Source organism: Colossoma macropomum, unplaced genomic scaffold, assembly GCF_904425465.1.
Source record: "Colossoma macropomum unplaced genomic scaffold, Colossoma_macropomum, whole genome shotgun sequence".
Taxonomy (NCBI): Eukaryota; Metazoa; Chordata; class Actinopteri; order Characiformes; family Serrasalmidae; genus Colossoma; species Colossoma macropomum.
Window position 1 is genome coordinate 255,014 of NW_023495588.1, and position 22,539 is coordinate 277,552.

At 38.7% G+C, this 22,539-nt stretch overlaps 1 protein-coding gene across 1 annotated transcript in view; it reads right to left on the reverse strand.

Moving 5' to 3' along the window:
• Window positions 1-22,539, reverse strand: part of cacna1aa (calcium channel, voltage-dependent, P/Q type, alpha 1A subunit, a) — a 141,510-nt gene that overhangs the window by 82,234 nt on the left and 36,737 nt on the right. Inside the window, 8 exon segments of the mRNA XM_036563030.1 lie at window positions 1,185-1,391; window positions 1,553-1,633; window positions 2,302-2,358; window positions 2,621-2,736; window positions 3,238-3,341; window positions 9,900-10,087; window positions 10,474-10,626; window positions 11,171-11,262. Of these exon segments, the coding sequence (XP_036418923.1) occupies window positions 1,185-1,391; window positions 1,553-1,633; window positions 2,302-2,358; window positions 2,621-2,736; window positions 3,238-3,341; window positions 9,900-10,087; window positions 10,474-10,626; window positions 11,171-11,262 (998 nt within the window).

The window sequence follows — 22,539 nt, forward strand, 5'->3', positions numbered from 1 at the left end:
AACTGTAACTGCAGTAGTTCCCCCCAGCTAAGCTAAGCTGCCTGGCATCACAGATGCTCTTCCGCTGGCTGCAGTTTGCCATTTTCACTCTGTCAAAAAAGTTCTTAAATAAAATAAGGTATTGACTAAGCTGGAATCAGGGCAAAAGGCTATCACTACAACAGCTGAATAGTACCTAATAGCAACCTAGATCAGATAAAATCTGGGTGGACCAGGTGGGAAGGGGGGAAATGTAAAGTTTTTAATGAATATTTTCTTTCTTTTTCAAAGCGGAACACCTGCTATAGCACTATGTAACTTTGGGGAAGCGGCCAAAAAACCTCTTGCAAGAGCTGCGTAACGCTTTATGGCACCCTGTCACACACCAACAGCTATGGTTCTTTAGCTAGTTATAGGATGAAGCCAGCTCGGTACTCCCAACATGGACATCAAGCCAGAGGCTGCAAAGAGAGCGAAGACGTTCTCGGAGGAAGCGAGGAAGAGAAAAAGACAGAGACTAGATGAGAGTAAATCTCTACTAGTTTCTGGTCGTTGGCAAGAGCTAAAAGAGTCTCACAGCTAACAGGAAAACAACAAAAAGTTTGGTCAGTCTTTATTCCGTCTCGCTGGCAGAATCCAACTCCCCTTGGCGTGTACGCATGTCACGCAAGCATATGCACACTAAAGATTACACTTGCGATTTCGATTATTTACACATAGAAACAACCGGATACGTGAGTGTAATCTGTAGCATCCATATGCCTGCGAGACACGCCTGCACTCAAAGGGGAGTTGGATTCTGTATTCTTCAGCTTGTCAACAAATGTACGTGTACAGCTGTTCATGACAGGGGCTCAAAGTGTTATTTGTACAACAGTGGTGTAAAACTGAAATACACTCTGTAACTGTAGGGGTAGCCCAAGAGTCAAAAAAAAATACCAGTTCTCACATAATGCTGCTTTAATTGTACATAAAATGTATTTATGATAAACATGTTTCTATTTTTGTGGCTACAGATTCATAATTTTGGCCACTGGGTTCAACTGTTTTCATTAATATTTGGTTACTGGTTTCGGGCACAGCAAGATGCTAACTACCAGTAGTTGTCATTGGCCAGAAATTCCATATCAGTGCAATCCTTAGTGTTCATTCAGAAAATGAAGGATGGAGAGGGACGAATGGAGTAGAAAGCTGAAGGCACTCACAGAGAAAGTCCGAGAGTAGTTCTGGCTGGTCGTAATGAACCACCGCTACACACAGAGTGTTCAGGCCCACCAGACAGAGCACCGTCCAGTAGAAAGCCTGGGTCTTCACGATGTGGCGAATAAAGAATCGCAGTCGACGCTCCTTCTTATGGAACGACGAGCCCTCCAGCTTAGAACTCTTCAAACTGGCCCGCGCAAATGGAGAACCTGAAAGACAGAAACAAGTAAGAAACAGACAGAGAGACAAACGAGGGAGAGAGAGACGGAGAGAGAATCTTCAGTGCAAAGCTAAAAAAGTGAACTCTGGATGCCAAACATGACTTACTGTCTACACTTGAAATTCATGTCAATTTTAGGGAGGGTCTTACCCAGTGTGAGGTCTCCATCCCCCTCCTCTGGATTCAGCAGGTCGTTTTTGCTTTTCTTGATGGTGGGCCTTCTCCTTGATCCTGTACAGCACACACAGAAGCATTACACTTGATGGCCTAATACCAGTACACTTACACAAAAGGCATTTTTGAACTGCACAACTACCAGAGCCTTTTGCACCAGAAAACTATTGTGACTCATCAGGAAATCTCAGAGTGTATCATAATTCAAATTGATCTATTCACTTTGTTGCAATTTAAAATTATTTCTAACAATACAATGAACATACAAATGTGACTGAAGTTTTTGTTTTGTCTTTTACATTGTAAAGTGGTCTGAGAATTTTATTGTGATCGAATAGTGGGTGAATACTGAATATTATTATTATTATTATTATTATATTATTATTAGAGTATTATTAGACTCGACTACTGAAGTGTTAAAAAATCAGGAATCCGTTATGAAAAAATCAGCCATGAACTGTCAGTTGTATGATGATAATGTACATTTTAAATTCCTCTACTGCTTTCTCTTAGAATATGAAACAACATCTAATTCATGCACACATTAATATGCATTTTTACTCCAAATATATATTTACGACCTTGTAAGCATGGTAGCCACAGAACAGAAGATAAAATATCACTTCATCAGCAAAGGCAACATGATAGAGACATTTCTCTGCTTTCATATGTAGGAAAGAAACAGGGAGAAGGAGGGATGTGGGGAGGCTTCCGGACAAAAATACCGTCAAAGGGCATCCGGTCATCAGCATCATTATCCTCATCGGCCAGGATCACTTCTTCTGAACAGAAACAAAGGAAAAAATTAGATACTGACATTTTGGACAGTTTACCTGAAAACACGACAGTCTGACTTGCAGATATCTGAGGTAACACTGCATGGCACTGGCATCTTTTATACTGTGATAAATAACATATGTATTAATGTGTTATGCGTGCAAAAAATGCATATCGTCAATAGAATAATAAAATCTCTGAAACTGTAACTTGAGGTTTTGAAATGATGTTGACAATATTAATGTGTAATGTGCATTAAATGCATACCTGCTTTGCAGATCCACTCCAGATATCCATTCAGCTCCCTCTCAATCTGCTGCTGCCGCCTCAGCTTCAGAAACTCTCTCCTGTTTTCCACACGCTCCCTCTCTTTGGCAAACTCCCTGTGTCACACACACATTTACGGCATTTAACGTAAATAGCGTATACGTACACATACACAATTACTAACAGGCCGGAAAATGACAAGTGTGAATATTAAAGTTCCCCTATGCTCCCATTTTCTTGCATTTTAAATGTTTCCCTGTTGTACACTAATGACATTTGTGTGGGGGTTTATGCAAGAGCCATGATTGATTTTTTTCATTCCCTCTTTGTTTCTCCTAAAATTAAACAGATTGTTCTTGTTACTTTCCATTTAGATGGACTGACTGGCTGTCCTGCTAGCTTAGTTTTTCCATATATGGACCATTAGGACTGGGAAGTGAAAGACACATTTTGACATTTTAACAATGTTTACATATTCCATCAAATTCACTTATTAAAAAAAATCAAGAAAAAAATCTGTCATGGTCCTTGTTTTGCAGGTAACTCTGCAAAACTCTTTTTTCCATGGAAAAAAGAGTAATGTTGCCCTCAGACTTCACAACAGTTCATGGTCTTACCCTGACAGCACACCCAGCACCAGGTTAAGCATGAAGAATGATCCGATGATGATGAGGGGGATGAAGTACATCCAGTTCCATGCACTGCCTGAGGCATCGTTACTCTAGAACAACACACAAAGGTCACAGAGGTCAGCGCCAACCTTCTACCATTCAGCCTGTTGGCTTTTGCACTGCACAAAAACCCTTACACTGACAAAACATACTGTACCGTGTTGGTATATTCATAACAGGGCTAGGCAATATGACAATGTTTATTACTATTGTGAGAAATTATGCTTTTCTGAGCATGTCATGGATATTGTCAGTACTTAAAAACACTTCGTAACTACAGTTGACTACAAAGAGAGCATAATTAGTGGCGTTTAACTGTATTCAGTGCAGCACAGTTATTTAATTATATTCATAGTTTAAAATATGATTTTTAAATGTGGTTGTACTTCATCATTTCCAACTTCATCAAATGTCAGAGAAAAATGCATATCATGCCATTTCGTATATCGTGAAAACATTTTTTTGGGATTTTTCCTAATTTAGACATATCCAATTCCACCCACTAGTTAGGACTCCACCAATCACACAATATCACCAGCACTAGGAGGGAAAAAACTACCATAAGCTTCCTCCGAGACCTGTGAAGTGCCACCGCATCTTTTCGAACTGGCACTAACGCAACATCATTGGACAGCTGAACGCAGAGGAGAGCGCCAACCGCCAGTTTTGTTATGTCAGCTAACAGATGCCTGCACTGGCTAGCATTGCGCTGAGCGATGGGGGGAGACAGGGGGCCATCCTACCCACCCAGAGAGAGAGATGTCAATTGTGCTCTCTTGGACTCTCGGCCACGGACGGCTGTATCATCACCAGGGATCAAACATGCAATCTCCTGACGATAGGGCCAACGCTTTGACGGTTGCATATACATAAAGCCATCTGCTGTACTGCTGCTACCCGCTGATGCACTGCAATGCAAACGGTCGGCCATCTTGTGTGGCAAAGCTCCACAAGCCACCCTCTGGGTGGAGAGGTGGCCTCAACTAAAAATAAATAAATAAACAAATAAAATTGTGGAGAGAAAACTGGAGCTGCTAGAACAGAGCCATAGGTTCAGACTCAGGAAACTGCTTTAACCCTCAGAAGTGGCTGTTATTGTCAGAGATAGCAAAATCATGTTATTTTAATATTTATCTATGAGTATTTACTAATCAAATTATAAAATCCGGTTTATTTTGCTGCTGTGACCATACAACAGAAGTTGTCCAACACGTCTGCTGGTTGTTGCACTAGGTTACCTTTGCTACTCCATTAAAATTGTGGTACATCCGGTCTGGCATCTTCAGGTTACCATCGTAATGTAAAAACTGCATTAGTGTTAAAGATTACAGAGTCTGGGAAGTGCAGAGAAGTATATTCTTACTTAGCAAGAGGCAACATAACATTTCCCGATAAAAAAAAGACACTTTATTTTCCTTTCAGAACTGGCTGAAGAGATAGGAGAGAGATCATTTGTTGTTTCTATTTTGAGTCTTAGCATTTTTTGGATGCTCTGTCCACCCCCAGGTCCATCCAAAACCATCTCTCTTTTCCAATTCTGCAACTCCTGTTCTCTTTTCCTGCTTACTCCCTCTCTCACCTTCTGTCTCTATTCCCTTCTCTCTCTCTCTCTCTCTCTGACTCACTCACTCTCTCTCTCTTTCTCTGCATGTCTGAGAGCTCTTGTATGTACTGCAGCTTTTGCAGCTTTTTGGCCATTAAATTTTCATCGCTTTCTTCCTCAGCAGCTGTAAGAATCACTCCGGTTGAACAGGGCCTGATAAATATAGAGCCCGGTCCATGGGGCCTGACGGAGATGGAGAGAGGAGAAGAGCGAGCGAGATGGGGAGGAGGGGGGTAACAAGACAAGCGAAAGAGGAGGATTAAGAGCAAGAAGAAGAAAGCAAGAGGAAGAGACATGACAATGTATAAAGCCCAAGGATTGGCTAAAAACAGAGAGAAACCGTACGCTTCTGCTTTAATAATGTGATTTCTCAATGCTGTCACATTTACTCTGTAATGTACAGAACAAGATCTGGCAAAGCTAAAAAGTCATAGATTTGTATTGTAACAAACAACCATTTTGGTCAAGCAAACACATGAATATAAATATACTTCACACTTTGGTGACCTTTTATTGCAATTTTGATAAAACAAATCAATAATATGCATTTCTACAGCAATGTGAACTGGGTTGTGAATGTGTGCCCACTAGTGCTGCATGAAACTGACATTAAATGCAATGTTCGATAAAGCTGTCGGATATCACAATAAATTATTATGAAAACAGTGTGCCTCTAACTGGATGTGAAGCACGTACAGACCTTTTTTTCAGACAAGTAAACGGAAATCTAACTACACTCTCCTGAAGCAAACAGCAAAATTAAAAATTATAAAAGCACCATTAACTACTGTGCAAATTAAAAAGTAAAAAGAAATGAACTATTAACAGCTACTTACATCAGAAATGTAAGCAGATTTTGTACAGTCTACTACAGTTTTTGGCTATGCAACATACATTGGTCCATTGATGTTAGACTTCTAAATCAGAGCAAAAGAGCCAAACAGAGCAAATTTATCTACAGTAGCTATCATAATCTCTGTTAGCCAGTTTTTTTTAACTGTAAAAAAAAACACTGCATGACTGGCCAAGAAAAATCACATCACTTACACAATGTAAGTGTTTTGCACTTTTTTACACTAACACTGACGTATCACAGGTTTTTTACTCATTTATCCAGCAAAATGAACTGTACTAGTTAGCCAGGTAGATTATTTGTTAACTTTAGTTTTAATTTCTCATTGTTGCAATGTTGAGTCTTTTCTGTGCCTTCAGTAATCCATGCTCTATATTTTAATGATAATTTGTAGCAAATTCATCAGACTTTTATAGCTGACTGCTAACTACTCTGACAGCAGATTTGCAGTGTAAAGCGCAACCATTCACAGACGGCAGGTAGGAAAACCTTTCTCTGGTGAGTGCATTATTGATGATGGCTGACTGTCTCACTTTCCATAACTGGGGTGGCCAGAAGGTTGGTCATGCTTTACGCTAGGATGGCCCTGACCACCCTTGGTCACCCCTTGGCTGAGTCAAAAGGAGCTCTACCGTTTAGTTTTTTTTTTTCCAGAAAGAAGATACCATAGCTCACCCTCTTGTTTTCTATTGGCTCAAGCTTCAGAGGTTCACCTAGATGAACCTGGCATGGAATTAACCACTAACATAAGTGTCGTTTTCACATTCCTGGATTAATGAGTGAGCTAGCAAAAACAAATTCAAACAGCCTAGCCTCAAGTATTCACAATGTATCACAAAGTGCAGCCCATCAATATTTACTCCCACCTTTAAAATGCATCTTCAAAACAGGTGTTTTTTTTTTTTTAGAATTTGCCGCATTTACAGATGCTCTTATCAAGAAAGACTTACAATTTTATCATGTTACAGAAGAAGGAGAATGTTGTTTAGTTTTGCCCAAAGCTTGCTCTTATTAGCACAGCATGGTTTCCCAAACGAGGAATCAAACTCCATATTGCCAGGTAGGTGATGATTTAGGCATGCAGTTAGCACAACGCTAACTAGTGGGTTAGTTAGCATTGTGTGGGTAATAAGCTTCCATTTTTAGATGGCTCTCGATGTACCCACTTCTTCCAAGATGCTTACTGGCAGCTTAGCCCCTAACCCTTACAATAAGGCTTGCACTTGTGTCACACTATGAATTGCATAGTGACACTTTCTTGAATGCAACCATGGGCAAAACTGTATCTGCGTAGCTCGAAGCACTTGTGTTCTTAAACTTCAAGCTTATTATTCAGTTATTCATCTTAAGACTTATTATTCAGTAACTATTACGAAACTATTGTGTACATTCTCTAGTTATTTAGCAAAGTATGCAAACACATTTGTCTGATCATTGTTCTCATTACTATTATTACTATTATTATCTTTTTTGTTCTTTTGTTGTAAAGCACACCTTCTTCATAAACTGCATTTTAATGTTCGAAAGGTGCTACATACAATATATTTTGCACTTTTTAGCACAATGAAGAAATGCAGTAAGTTAGCTGCAATGCGTTGGTGGCGCAGCAAGGAGTTCATGTGTTCCTATGCAGTGCTGCTGACATCACTGCCTACTTTCCTCCGCCAGAACCCCAGTGACCGCAGTGGTGGACACACCTGAGTGTGAAAGTGTGGGAGTTGAGTGGACAGGCTGGCCCTCAGCGATAAGAACCCACACCCCACCAGGCTGGTGCGCTCTCAATAGGCCAGCAGCCACAGATTTTGCTTACTGCGCACTCCCGGAGGCGCATGGAACACGGATTAAGACGGAAATTTGATGCTACATTCACCTACCTCGCCCATCACTTTCTTTGTGTTGATATTTACAACAGCACAGATATTTTGCATTATAGTGCTTTGGCTAAACTCACACAGGCAAAAGTTTAAAAAGTCCATGTCAGCACAGACAGAGAGATCTGAGCAGGTAAGGACTGCGGAAGAACTTTTCCTGCAAATACAAGTTCATCTTTTACTTAGAATACCTTCATCTATCATATGAGTCTTCCAATCACATCTCTCTCAGACTCCTGCCCTGATCTGTATTGTGAGCTTTATGATGGCAAACACTGCATGAACTTCTAACCTGTTTCTGAATGTTGTAATCCTGTCCTGCACTCAAACCAAATGTTTTATCCTGCAACTTTGAAATCAGTTGCATGCAATTTAGAAATAAAACTGGTGTTCTTCTGATTCAAACCAATCTGTGCAAACCAACCCTAAAACATTACACCCTTGCTATTTACTATGTTTTCTGATAGACCTTTAAAATTAGTCATTGGCTTATCTCTCCCAGAATAATTCCAGTGCCTCTGTTTAATCTTCCTTGTTAACTTTTCCTACTTCCGCCATAACTACAATATCTGGTGTGGCCCAAAGGAGGATAGATTCCCCTATTGAGTCATGGCACAACAAATTTTCAGAAGCGGCAAACACTGAGTTTCTCTCTTGCAGATGGAGGAGATACATCAAATGAGGTAGTAACAGTAGCTAGAGATGTCTGCTAAGCGTCAATGCAAATGAAAAAATGCAAAAAATAAGCCCTGTATGGACTGGATTAGTTTAGTGGTGGGATGTGTGTGAAAATATTTTTACATGCCTCCTCACTGATACAACACTCATATCCGGATGGTAATTACTATACCACATGTAAAGCGAGTTTCTAGTGGCTTCTGTTTTATCAGAATTTAACAGTACATGTTCTAAACCGTGATATAACTAGTCATTATTTCTAGAGAACTTCCTAAAAGAAACCTTCTAAATAAGCTGATAATACTGTACTAATGTGAATATAAAGTAATGCTAAGCCCCAGGATCTTGCTTCTCCTGATAATACTCTCCCAAGTGGTCGAAGTAAATGGTTGCCTGACCCATCAAAAAGCAACCATATTTCATTTCACAATTCAGGAAGTGTTTAATATCTGGAAGAGTTTCTGATATGCATGTTAGGAGACCAAATACTGTAAGTAGCTCTTTTTTCCAACGTGAGGTGACACCTGCCAGGAAAAGCAAGGAGTTTGTATTGTACTTGGACGGAACTAAAATGACCAGTGCTTTGCTGAGAAAAAGTAGGTAAATCTGCCTGTAATTTTCTTAGGAGAGGAGAGAGAAAAATACAGACATGGCCGATCTGGTCCAATGTGGTTAATTTATTAATAATATTATAATATTGAAAATATTTTAGGTGGGCCAGTGACAAAAGTGGGTGGTCCTGAAGGAAAGTGAAGGAGACCGCAAGTGTGACCTGCTTGTATAGAGTTAGCTGACAGAGGAATATCTTGAAACATTGTAAGAAGAGAATGCAAGACTCACTGTACACAAATTTACAGTCTTAGCATAGCCCTTCATTTTTGTGTGCTTTGCAGTCTTTGAGATAGGTTAAATCTTACATCAGTAAGAAACAGCTAGATATCAGAAAAGTGCATTTTGATAATTTCAGCAGAAGTTATCCGAGTAAAAGATGCTTAGTGAGTTAGCTTGTGTCTCTCAACGTGTGTTTAATAGGCTTTGCCAGTGATTATGGATCTGTGCACTGTTTTAGTTGCAGACAAATTATATAGTTGCAGAACCAAATGGATGAAGTTTATACTGTTCTCTGGCTACACCTCAGTACACAGAGACCGTGCTGGACCCTGGACACATCACTTAATCGTAAAAACAGTCCTTAGCCTGTCAAATGCTGATAAGGTTGAGGTTGTACCAATTGGAAATATACAAAGCAGACAACCATGCTATATAAACAAAGAATTTCATTTAACTGAATAGCAGAGTGGTGTACACTGAAACAAAAACACGCTTTGAACTTACATGATTCAAATGTGTCAGTCATGAGACATGAGAATGAGAATGTTTTGCATCAACATAAAAAAGAAATAAACTGCAATATGTATTATTCATTTGTTCCACCACATTTGAAGCACGTAATACATACATCATCTAAACCGCTTATCCTTCTGGGTCGCGGTGGGGTGCTGGAGCCTATCCCAGCTGTCATTGGGCGGAAGGCTGAAGCACGAAATTAAAAAGCAAAATTTTTCAGTGTAGTTAGGCCACGCATTACGTCATTTTAACTCACATAGTAGAGCAGGTCAGTCCAGCCCTCCATGGTGATGCACTGGAAGACAGTGAGAACGGCAAACAGAATGTTGTCGAACTGGGTGATGCCATAGTTGGGTCCCAGCCAGTACAACTTACAGGTGGTCCCGTTTGGACAGAGGCGGGACGGCGGCTCTGTTCCACAAGGAAAATCCTCACGAATTTCATCTGTCACAGACAAAAATCACACACTGAATGAAATCACACACATACACTGCCTGTCATATATTTGGGAAATCACTTTTCCAAAAAATGTTTGATTATTGTACTGTTACTTTTCAATACAGTAAAAACTGTTTTGTTAGCATAAAGCAGCTATGTGCTAATCCTGTGGGTATGTTTAGCCTATATAAGTCTGAAAGGAAGAGAAGCCTCAGACATGGTCCTTCTCCCAAACTTTTGTTATTTCATAACAATGTTTTGTCCAATAGGTATATTGGGGAAAACTTCTATCATGGCTCAGAAGGGTTCCATCAAGTTAACCTCATATCAAAAAACCTGACGCCCAATGAAGAAATCATCCTTAGCTGGGCTAAAACCAGAGAGGAACCTACTAGTGATGTCGTCGAAGCAGGTGGTGTGGAATTTGCCTATGTAAAACTCCAGACCAATGATGGCGAACATGAGGATAGCAAAGAAGAGCAACAGGCCAATTTGCAGCAGTGGGATCATAGCCTTCATGATGGATTTCAGCACCACCTGCAGGCCTGGAGGAGAGACAGCAGGTTCAGGGACAGCAGCGGCATTGAATTCACTTTCATTTTCTGTCTATTAATTTACTGTCTTACTTATTTAAACTTATTTAAATTTAGAAGAACTAACTCTTAGATAGTTTTTTTTGTATTTTTATGTACAAGAGGAGACCTCTTATTATAATTTCAGTTTGATGAAAAGTTATTGTTTTGTCTACAGTTTTGCAACTGTAAACATAGTAAAAAAAAACATACTAATAACTCTCACAGTCTGTTTTAAGATTGAAGGATCACAAATAATTGTATCAAGAATGCAATCACCAATATAGATTTGGCTCTGATGAGCTAAAACTTCTTATTTTACTTTTACTTGGATATTTTATTGTACATCACAAGCTGAACATCACTGTTTTTAAAGCCGTCAGCATTCTAAAGCTTTAACATCTTTTGTGTTTTATTTATTATCTTAATATAATTAACTTACTCTTATTATTCTCTCCCATTCATCCCATATCCCTTCTTCCCACCCTCTCTGCATCTGTCCCTCTGTGATACTTACTGGGAATTCCTGAGACCAGCTTAAGCGGCCTCAGCACTCTCACGGCCCGCAGCGTTCTCAGGTCAAAGTCTGAGCCCACCGTGGAGAGAATTCTGAGAAAGAAAAAGAAACTCAGCATTAATGCCATAAAGTAGCCAGCGATGCCTAATCAATCAATCACCTGTGAGGGCTGCAGTGCTCAACCCAAGAAAACTCACATTTAGCACAAAGTTAGGCATAGACCGGAGCTCAAAATGCACTTTTATTATTAATAAAATGGTAAATGATAACAATGCAATGCATTCAGTTCAGTATCTGGAAAACAATGAACAGATGAAATAGTGCATAACAATGTCAAATTGTATCACCGATACCTCTCACTCTCTTCCATATATTTCTTGTTTTCTTGAGAACCATTTTCAATGATCAAAACTAGTCATCTAAATGTAGACCAATGATGACAGCATTCAGTATAGTTAAAGCAGGGCTTCTGTTATGGACACATCCACACTCAAACGACTGGGCTTTTTTTCTGAAGAGCTTGTAAATTCTAGGGGTCATGATTTCTAGGGTTTATTTTGTTAGAAAGCAGCATGGCAAACCAGTCTGTGCAGTATAGTGTCACTGAACAAAGCCTTATGCTTCTTTTTGCTGTTTACACTGCGTCAAAATTTCATGATGAATAGACCAGTAGAAATGATCCAATATGACTTGTTATATTACACTGCATTTTCTTGCATTAAATGCTGACATTTTTTTTCTTCTCCTGTAAAGTTTTTTTGGAGATGCAAGGTTTTGTTCCAACTGTGACTTTATTTTTATTTTAACACATAAAAATTAACATCAAATTTAATCTTGATCTAACTGTATCTCAGAATCACATCTGAAAACAAATGTATTGTTACATGTTTAGTAAACAAAAATGCCAAGGTCTGTAACTTTTAGCCTTATGCAGTCCAACTAGACCAGTACAGATCAGAAATATTATAGTTTTTAAATTTTCATTAGTTTTCATTTTTATTTAGTTTTTCCTTTAAGTTTTTAATTTCGTTTTCAGTTTCACCGAGGCTTGAGGGTGCATTAACAGTTTTAGATTTGTTTTTTATTTTCTCAAAAGTAGTAGCTTTTGTTTTTTTTTATTATTTTATTATATATACATCATGATGAACGCTGTGTTTGGTAGGTATTTGATAAGAGTAGAATAAAATTAGCACAGAGTTATAAAGGTTTAAAGTTGTTGCAAGCTGAGTGTTAAAAATAACAGCCAGCAAAGTGGAATTGAGCATGTATATAATAATTGCTAACAATTTTGGACATCAAATAGTATGGGAAAAAAAATACTGAGGTAAGACTTCTGGCCATATCCCCTAGCAGTAGAGAGAACAGCCAGGCCGTGATGGCCCGGACAGTGAAGGTAGGTTTGGAAAGTTGGAATGACTTCTATGACAGAGAAATAGCAGAGCTTTTTTAAATACTCATGTGTTCAGAGTACAGATGTGTGCCCTGTTACTGTTATGTGTGATTAATCATTTGACCTTTAGTGCTGCTAAAACGTCACTGTAAATAGATCACCTAACCGAGTTGACTGGAAAAAGATGAGTGAAATGCATGCAAACGAATACGTAAAAGGCTGCTTAACTACACCATGCCTGTCTATCTGTTATGTACTGGGAGGACATCTTTGGAGACACCTTAGCTTTCTTTTGAAAATTTCTAAGTGAAGGTTGATCTTCACTGTTAATTTTTTTACAGCTTTCTATTTTATTCATTAACCATATCTTACCTAACATGTCGTTAGTGATACATTCATAGACTTTGGATTTGCTCCCATTAATTCCACAAACATCCAGGAGTAGTTACTAAATAATAAGCCTTAGGATATCAAAAGTCTGGGAATTTAAGGAATTAATGCTGCCCCCAGAGTAGCTGGTGTGCATGCATGTCCACATTAGCTATAGTAAAACGGATAAACATCTAGAACTGGAGCTTTCTGTGTGCTATCATCTTTTTTGTACCACTGTATAGAAGATGCCCCACGCTGCCTTTATTGTTGGATGCAATGCGATCAAGTGTGCATGCACATTTAGAACACAATTCATTTCGCTATGAAAATGCTTATTACTGATTTGTTTATTCAGAGTTAAAATAAAAGAACAGTGAAGTAAATATAGTTCTATTCACGTGTTTGGTTGTTTAAAAAGGTAGTTGGTGACACAAAAAAATAAAAATCTACAATTTTTTCAGCTTTGTTACATCATATTGTTTACATATCAAAATAGATGCAATAGCATTAAGAAATCACATTATTATATAAAGGAGAAGTGCAGACTGAAAGGCAGAGATAGACACTTTTGTGTTGGCTTTAAAAGGCTATTGCGAACAGACAAAGAAAACATCCTCATTTCTTAAAATCAATTTGGAAATCTAGGTGTCCCTAAACCCATAGAGCAACCTATAGCCTCTCCTGTTCAATAGTGTGCACTAACACACACACACACACACACACACACACACACACACACACAGAGTGTAAGGACAGCTCAAAGGAAGGAGGATCTATCAAGCTTATTGAAAGAGAATGAACCATTCAGAAAATGGAAGCGGACTAGAAAAGGGTCAGATGAATGAAGGGGAGAGAGAAGCTTGGCTAGAGATGTGGCTGGAAAAGGGTTGAAAGAGAAGGGGAGAGACATGAAAAAAGACAGAGGGGAGAGAAGGGTTATGTAATTTGTATACTTTTTGGGGGGTTTAGTGGAACTTAGCAAAGTTGCATTCAAAGAATTGATAGAGAAATATATTGTGAATACATGGTACATGAATCAATCTGATGTGTAAGTATATATTTCTGATATTTATGAATCTATTTAAACACAGGATGTATATGTTGCTTCAGCAATCAAACTTTTTATTTTCACACTGGGCTTATACATTAATATATAAATATGACTTTTGTTATAGCATATCTGTAAAATTACCTTTGTTTATCAGTAATGTAAGGAAGCCATGCCATGTGCAGCAAATGGAATGTTAAGGTAAAGTACTCTATTAAAAAACTGAAACTTACGACATCGAGGTATAATGCCAAATATTTACAAGCTAAGTCAACCAACAGTTATCTTGTTTACTAAAAAGTGTCATGTTGCAAAAACATTTTTGCTCACACAAAATCATGGAACCAATGGATTACTGAACTAAACATGCTGATTTGAAATATCTTAAAAGAGCTTATTTTATAAAGCAAAAGAGACAAAAGGAGAACACCAGCAAGAGAGAGAGAAAGAGAGCACAACAGAGTGAGAGAGAGACAACAGAGAAAGGGGGAAATGAGAGTGAGAGAGACAAGAGAGAGAGAGAAAGAGAGAGAGAAGAGAGGGAGGGGCGGAGTGAATGGAAAAGAGCAGAAGATGCTGACTGGTTGCTTTTATTCCCATCTTTCTCCTCTTCTATTTATAGAGCTCCGGTTCTAACACCACCGCCACCACTGTCAGCTCTACCTGACTCATTATATAACCCAGACTTTCACACACTCACTCTCTGTCTAACACACACACAAACACACACACACACATACACACACAAAAACAATCTTCTTAATGATGACAGTTGAGAACAGCATGAGTTGCAGTTTATTCCAGCAGGAATCAGTCCCTGATGTGCTGGCGGAGACAGACAGGAAGCGGAGTTATAAACAGTAGCGCTGTATCGATCAGCAGGAAACACAGGCTAAAGGAGGCTACACACACACACAACAAGGAATTAAAGGTGTAAAGGTACATAAATATTCAGGTTCAATACTGTGTTCTGTTCTGAAGGTCAAGATTCGATTTAATTTCCTTGTGTTAAAATGTTTTCATTCTACAGAGCTCTAACTATACACTGGCAGTCAAAAAGAACTGCTCACGTGCATGCATGTCGTACAGCGATGTTTAGTAACTGTTTCTGATGTGTTTATCCTTTCTGTTCACTTAAAGCTCATAACAGATATTCCACCAAGACAAAGTAAGATGCAGCAGAGCTCATTAAGGGAAATTCAGGCACCTTTTAGGTCTTGTCAAAAATGTGTAGAAAAGAAGGAAAGAGGAAAAAAAGACAGAACCTGGCCAAATGCATTGAAAGTTAATCACAGCACATAATATGTACATGCATATTGTGTGCCCACAACAGCAAGATTAACCTACTTAGATACTATTTAGGTTCCCTAGGGTTTGAAATCATTTTCAAAAACTTTAGGAAATTATCACAACGCAGTTTTAGGTTTTTCAAAAAAAATGCTACACTATCAAAAAGAACTGCTAACAGGTTGGCTTTTGTAATGGTTTTTGATACAACAAAAAATGAAGGCAAAATAGAGAAGGCATAGTAACAGTTTGTTGCTATATAGGGCCCTTTAATATGACAGCAAAGATGTAAGAGTGTGCAAAAGTGAAATTCTTGTTACGTTTATTTGCACCCATTTTAATAATACATCATGTTTTTACAAGCAAACTGAAACACTTATCTGGAAGATAAATGACTTTAAACAATGTGCTTACATGCCTAAACCTTTCCACAGTACTGTATACATAAATAAATACACCAAAATCATAGCAAACCAGTCCACCATCCACCAAAGCACATTACTCTCAGAAAATCCAACCAAAAAGTAGCGCAATTTGGCCGAAAGCCAGCCATTCTGGTGAGCCAGGCGCCGGGCCTAGATGGACCTTGCTGAGGCCCTTTGGGTTGGTGCTAAGAGATAGCGTGGTGGACTCTGGAGAATGCACTCCGGCACAGTGAGATTAGGGGGTAAAGACAGGGTTCTCACACACACACACTGGTGTTTACACTCCGTTCACAGGGAGCGCTCGGCTGGGAATCACCTGCCAATCCACCTCACACACACACGCCCAGACACACGCTGAGAGTGAGGACGGAGTGAGAGAAGAAGAGAGCGGTGCTGAATTAAACAAAGACAAGCACATCTTTAACAAAAAACACAAGGCCAAATACCAGAAATAAAAGACTGTTTAAATTTCTACATTTAAACAATATTTTACTATATAACATGTTTCTCTACTTCCACTAAAGCTGTTTGCTCCAGAATATTCTTTTGATGTTGCTCTTAACTCCAGTGGATACGTTGGGAAAAGGCTTCTTCTTTATTGATAACAGTCTCTTACAATGAGCACTTTTAAACACTTTTCACACTCCTAATGTAAAACATCTGATTGAGTTAATGAACCATCAGGAGCATCTGAAAAGAGGAATCAGGTGGGTTTGAAGATTAAAGCTGCAATAAATCTGTGCTACAGAATCAGCAGGTGCTAAACAGTCACTTACTGCACTCACTTGTCTTGCACACATTTAGGAAAAAAACCTGTCAGTTTTGGGTTCAAGAGCCTGTATCATCAGTTTTCCTTTGATTTTTATTTTTAATAAATGAGACATTATGTAGTACCTAAACACTATTAAAGTTTCAAAAACTGTTCACTTACCAGACAATACAGTTCGTATATGGGAACTAAGCTGCTCACAAAAAAGTACAAAGAGAGGTAGTACAAAGAATACAAAGAGAGGTAGGAAAATAAATGTGACAATGAATTAGGCCTGATTTTGGTACATAAAACCACACAAGAGCTGTGAGCGGACCGCAAGAAAAATGATGTTAATTAAATTAGTGGAAACTTAAAATACAAGAAAAAATACAAGGAAAATACATTAAAAATCTAGGATTTTGGTACTTTAACAAACATCACTGTCTGTTATCTATTGAAAAACTAATATTTCATCTAAATTTTTACACAAAAATACTGTACTGTATCTCCGTGTTGGATGCCCGAAATTTCACGAAACCCATCTTTGTTTATGCCTTAATAAATAACTCTGATTGCTTGTTTTCAGGAAAGATGCTGATGACTCTGCAGCTGCTGCAGACCGCAGGCCCATCTACCTTTACACTGCATCGCTATGGCAACCAGCAGTTCCTCATTCACACAGTTTCTACGGTTACCAGCCCGCTCTCATTCATAACTGTTTCCATGGCAACAGCCATCTTCCTCCATTGATAGAATCGCAGCATCGCAGCGCTAACAAGGCAAGGGGAGGGGCCTGATTGATTTATTGCTTTAAACCATCCCCCGTTTCTCTGAATCACAAAATATAAATCAAGCTGACTGATACAGCCACAGTGTGGATATACTGAGGCTTTGCAAAACACGCACCAAACAAGCAGCATGGCATCAGAGAGCTCATCGCACACTATCATGTGCTCACATACACGCACTCATTCTTATGCACGCATGCACAGACACTACATATATGCTCTGCATTACTATGATCCTGTCCTTCTGATATAATTCATACATATATATATGATTATGTAGTGCCAGAAACAAAGTGATTGTCTCAGAAGGTATCATAAACATACATACAATAAAAATACACAATTAAATAATAATAATAATGATAATAATAATTCCCTTTTTTTGTAAATGTTACATTAGAAAATGATGTCAATAATTCACTTCGTAAAACAAATGAAATAAATTCTGTGTTCCTTTCAACAAAACGGAAACACAAATAGTTCTTCTCCTCTCTCTCACTCTCTGTCTAGCTCCTCTTGCTGGATATTTCTCTGTCATTTGTATACCTTAATGTCTAAACACTATCTGTCCAAAAGTTTCCAGATAGACCTTGTAACTGAGTGAATTCAGCTACTATAACATGCACTCATTGTTGACACAGGTGTTCAACTGCACATACATAATTTGTATAATCTCCATAGAAAAGCACTGACCAATTGACCAGCCACACAAGAGCCTAAGGTCACCATGCCCAATGTCAACCGTCAGCTAGAGGAGTATAAAGTGGATTAGTAGACATGCATTCTCTGGAGTGATGGAGCTCCATCCAAAACCTTTGAGTGATCCAGAACTAATCATCCAACACCAGTACCTGACCTCACTAATGCTCTTGTTGTTGAATACCATCAAATTCTCACAGCGATGTTCTAGCATCTGGTGTAAAGAAGAGTAGACGCTGTAACTGCAGCACAGGAGGACAAACTCCCTATTACTAATACACAAGATTTCAGAAGAAATAGATAAGCAGGTGTTTAGTACATAGAGCCAATTAGAGAATTACTTCTTCAACATCTTTAAGATAGAAGCCCAATTCACAAATGCTACCTGTACAGATAAGCAGACAAGGGCTGTGACCTAAATAGCTACTCTCTTATTAATATTGTGCTATGCAAGGGTAAACTATTTAGTACTTAGTAGAAAGTGCAAAACACATTTGAATCAATAAATTAAAATAGATCCTTTCTTATTCTCTGCCTGTGTCAGTACTCACTAGGCGCAAAAATAAACCAACATTAGTTGCTTCCTAGGCTGAAGCTGGCTTCTTATTTGTAACTGTGGACATGGGTGTAACATTTTGAAAAAGCACAGGGAATGAGGAAAAAGTACAAAAACTTGACTAGGGTACATATTTAATAACCAGTTTTTGCTGTAGGATGAGCAGCTGGGAGTAAACACATTAGGGTCTTCATTTTCAATGGTACAAAGCTGCTGTTTTTAGTGTTTCTCCAGGGATGTAAAAGAGTCTGATAAGTTTTATTTTCAATGGCACAGCAGAGACAGCTGATGCAGTGATCTGTGGTGTAGAAACTACGGTGCATTGTGGGAGATCGCAGCGCTACAAAAATCACTTTGGAAACCCATTTTATGATTTAGACACTAAGAGCCCTAAAACGCAAATTGGGATCCATTTCGGACACGGCCGTGGAGCGATATCACACATGGCTTCATCAGACAATTAAATAATCTAATCTCGATCCAGTCCTTTTAAAGTTGTCAGACTTAAAATATCACATTATTTTGGATGCATGAGCAAAATATTCCCACTGTACAGTTTTGTTTTCTGAAACAACTTGCCTGTATTACACAAAAATAAGAGAAGAGAGAAGGGGACAAATGCACTACAGCAAAAATAATCCTAAAAAGACTGTAACAAAGCAAACACACACGTGTGCATGTGTGTGTGTGGGTGTGTATATGTGTGCGAAGTATCAAAGCATTGGACCAGAGGTGTTGAGAGGAAGCACAATCATTTCATCTTCAAAGATCCGAAGCTGAAAGACACATCCGCCATTCACACACGCACATACACACAGACACAAATACACACACCAAAGAGAGCAGCACAGGACAGCTGTGTGTGTGTGAGCATGTAAGAAAGAATAAGAGACAGGCAGAGAGAGAGCCAGAGAGAGAGAGAGAGAGAGAGAGAGAGAGAGAGAGAGAGAGGTTGCAGTGGCTGGTGGAGAGAAATGCCGCGTGATTCTGTGCGTCTCTCACTGCTCCCTTGGGCTTAGCGGCACAGAGAGAAAGAGAGAGAGAGAGAGAACGAGAGAGGAAAGGTAAAGGACAGAGAAAAGAAAAGAGAGAGAAAAAGAGAGAGAGAGAGAGAGAGAGAGAGAGGGAGAGAGAGGGAGAGAAACAGAGCAAGCGAATGAGTGTGTAGGAGCTGCTGCAGTAACCCTGTTTCTCACTGCTGCAGATGATCAATCATCCAGAGCAGCTTCCAAACACACACATACACACTGAATCTCTCTCTCTCTCTCGTTTTCTCGCTACTTTTCTCTTTCTCCTTTCTCTATCTTTCCATTCCTCTTCCTCTTCCTCTCTCTTCCCCTTTCCTTTTCTATTTCTTTCTCTCTTTCCCCCTCTCTTTTTCCATCTACCTCTTGTCCTTTCTCTCTCTCTCTCTCTCTCTCTCTCTCTCTACTTTCTTTCTTTTCCCTCTCTCCCCATTCTTTCTTCTCTTTCTGTCTTTTCCTCTCTATTCCTCTCTATCTCGTTTTCTCTCTCTATCCCCCCATACATACTTGTTCAACACACACACACACACACACAAACACTGTCCTTATTTTTCCAGTAACAATGCTGTAACAATCACTCCAATATTTCACATTTAACCACTAAAATGCAGAGCCTGTGGTCCAAGTGACCACTTGCCATAGAGATTTCTTTTTTCCCTCCTTTTTTAACAAACCACCACTGAATTCTTACACATTCACAAATATACACATTAATGACAAAACAACCACTTTTCACTAGGCCTGAATGATCTAAAAATAATAAACACAGTAATTAACATACACATAAGTAAGTGAACATTTTTTGGTAATAAACTATTTCACCACTCGTTCTGAAAGCTTTTACTGTTACTCATGCATTGGTGAGCTCCTGCTAGTGTGGGTTCACAGCTGTTTTATGGTTTCTTCTTATACAAAAGCAATTTCAGTGCTTTCTCCCTTGTGGAGAAATTTCAGTCTGCTAAACATGCACAAGTGAGTGTGTGTGTTCTTATTAATGTAACATTTTGAAATTTTTTCCCTTTTCAAAGCAACACTTGAATGGCTTTCGGTACTGAAACATGCCTGTTAATTGCAATTACAAATGCAATGAATACTACAATTATGTCTTAGTAATTCTGGCCACAAATTCTTAATTTTGGCCACAATATCTACTGGGTCGGTTGCCCGAGCGGCCAGTGCAGATTTTATAGATATGTTTTTTTCCTTCACTTTTGTCCTGCAACTATGAGGCTAATGTAACTGACAGATAACGGAAGCTTACGTACACTAATTGGCGTCGTGCAAACTTACATGCTTAAACCATCACAAATTTGCATCAGTGTCGAGTTGTTTAGTGATCTCAAACAGATTTGCTTGCTTTCTGACACTGTATAAAATACTGTTACATATGTAAATGTACAATAGTACATCACACAGCAAAAAACAGTTGCAGCAGCCATCTTGAAGCTTGAACTTTGTCCACACTTTCTGTCCATTTTTACAGACATGGTTTGTGGTGTCTACAGAATGCATACATCAAGGAAGGGAAAAGGTAAGAGAAAAATGTAATTAAATGTAATCGTTCTTTAACTATTTCTTTAAGCTCAGTTATACACTCTGGCTGCTACAATCAGAAACCAGTGCTGAACTCGATGGCACAATGACACATTAACACTGAGACAGGCAGTGAGGAGAAAATGGCTGCAGCAGAAGCAGAGGCACTCCTGCAGAGGCTGCTCTGCTCTCTCCTGCAACGCTCACACACACACCGCCTGACCTACTTACACACACGTTAACTCACACACGCTCACAGCAGCGCAAGAGTCCATGTGTTAAGTATCTATACCTACATACACGCACAGACATATGCATAATTCATCTATACAGATGCATCACTGCACAAGTCTGCAGACATTTTCACAATCTCACACACAGACACATATGGACATGGATTCTAAACACATGATAGTAGAGACTCCCTGAATTTGATGTACAGGATCGGTATTGGCAGAGATACTAACCCTACTAAACAGTTTGGAGACTAATTAGTCCTAGAGAAGTAGATGATTAACCAACAAATAAATTAAACAAAATTAATAAAACTGCTCACTCAATTTTATCGATTAAAAAATAATTCCAACCATTTCAAACCACAGTTTCTATTTGACTGGGTGGGTTTATCATTCACGCTGAAAAACGTTTCTGAACTGTAAGCATGAGGGTGCAATAGGCAATTGGTTCCAGTAGATAAGCCCACTAAAAAACAAACAGCACAGCTAAAAATAGTGGTGTTTTTGAAAGAATGATAGCACAACTACAAAGCAAACATCCAAAAGCAGTAAGACAGGCAACCATTTCAGAAACATTCTCAGAGAGAAAGTGTAATGTATAACTGTGTGTGTGAAATCAGACATCTGTGTGCACAATTATAGAAATGGACATTCACTTAAAGCTCATTCCACTGGCATTTATGTTTGTTTTAACCTGGACTAGTGTTAACCTGGACAATTTGTGAAATTTTTAGCTATTGGTCATATTTTCATGAACATATTATAGTAGTCAGCCCCTTGATTCAAACAAAAACATGTTTTTACATGGAGTACATTTAACACAGTTTTGGGAAGTTTACTTTATATACATGCTGATGCATGGTCCCATCTATCAGTACTAAATTCTGAGGATCATATAAGGACAGTTTTTTGGATCTTGGTGCATTAATACAGATTAATCAATTGTAAATGTGCATATTTAGTATTTTACATGATATTTTGATGAATTTTGCAAGAATTTTCCAAAATTTGCCTCTTTAGTCACAGATTACGTCACATACTTTTCCAAGGTTATCATGGATATCGCCAGTACTTAGTGAACACTGACCAACAGCATGTTTCATCGCAATGAAAGGATAATTATTTCAGTTTAACAGAATTTACTGTAGTGTAGTATGTGAAATAGTCATTTCATTGTAATAATTGTTTTTCCTTTCAATATGGCTCTCCTAGACTTGGGAATGTTTCAGCTCCACATGATAAGCCTTTAAAATGTTCCA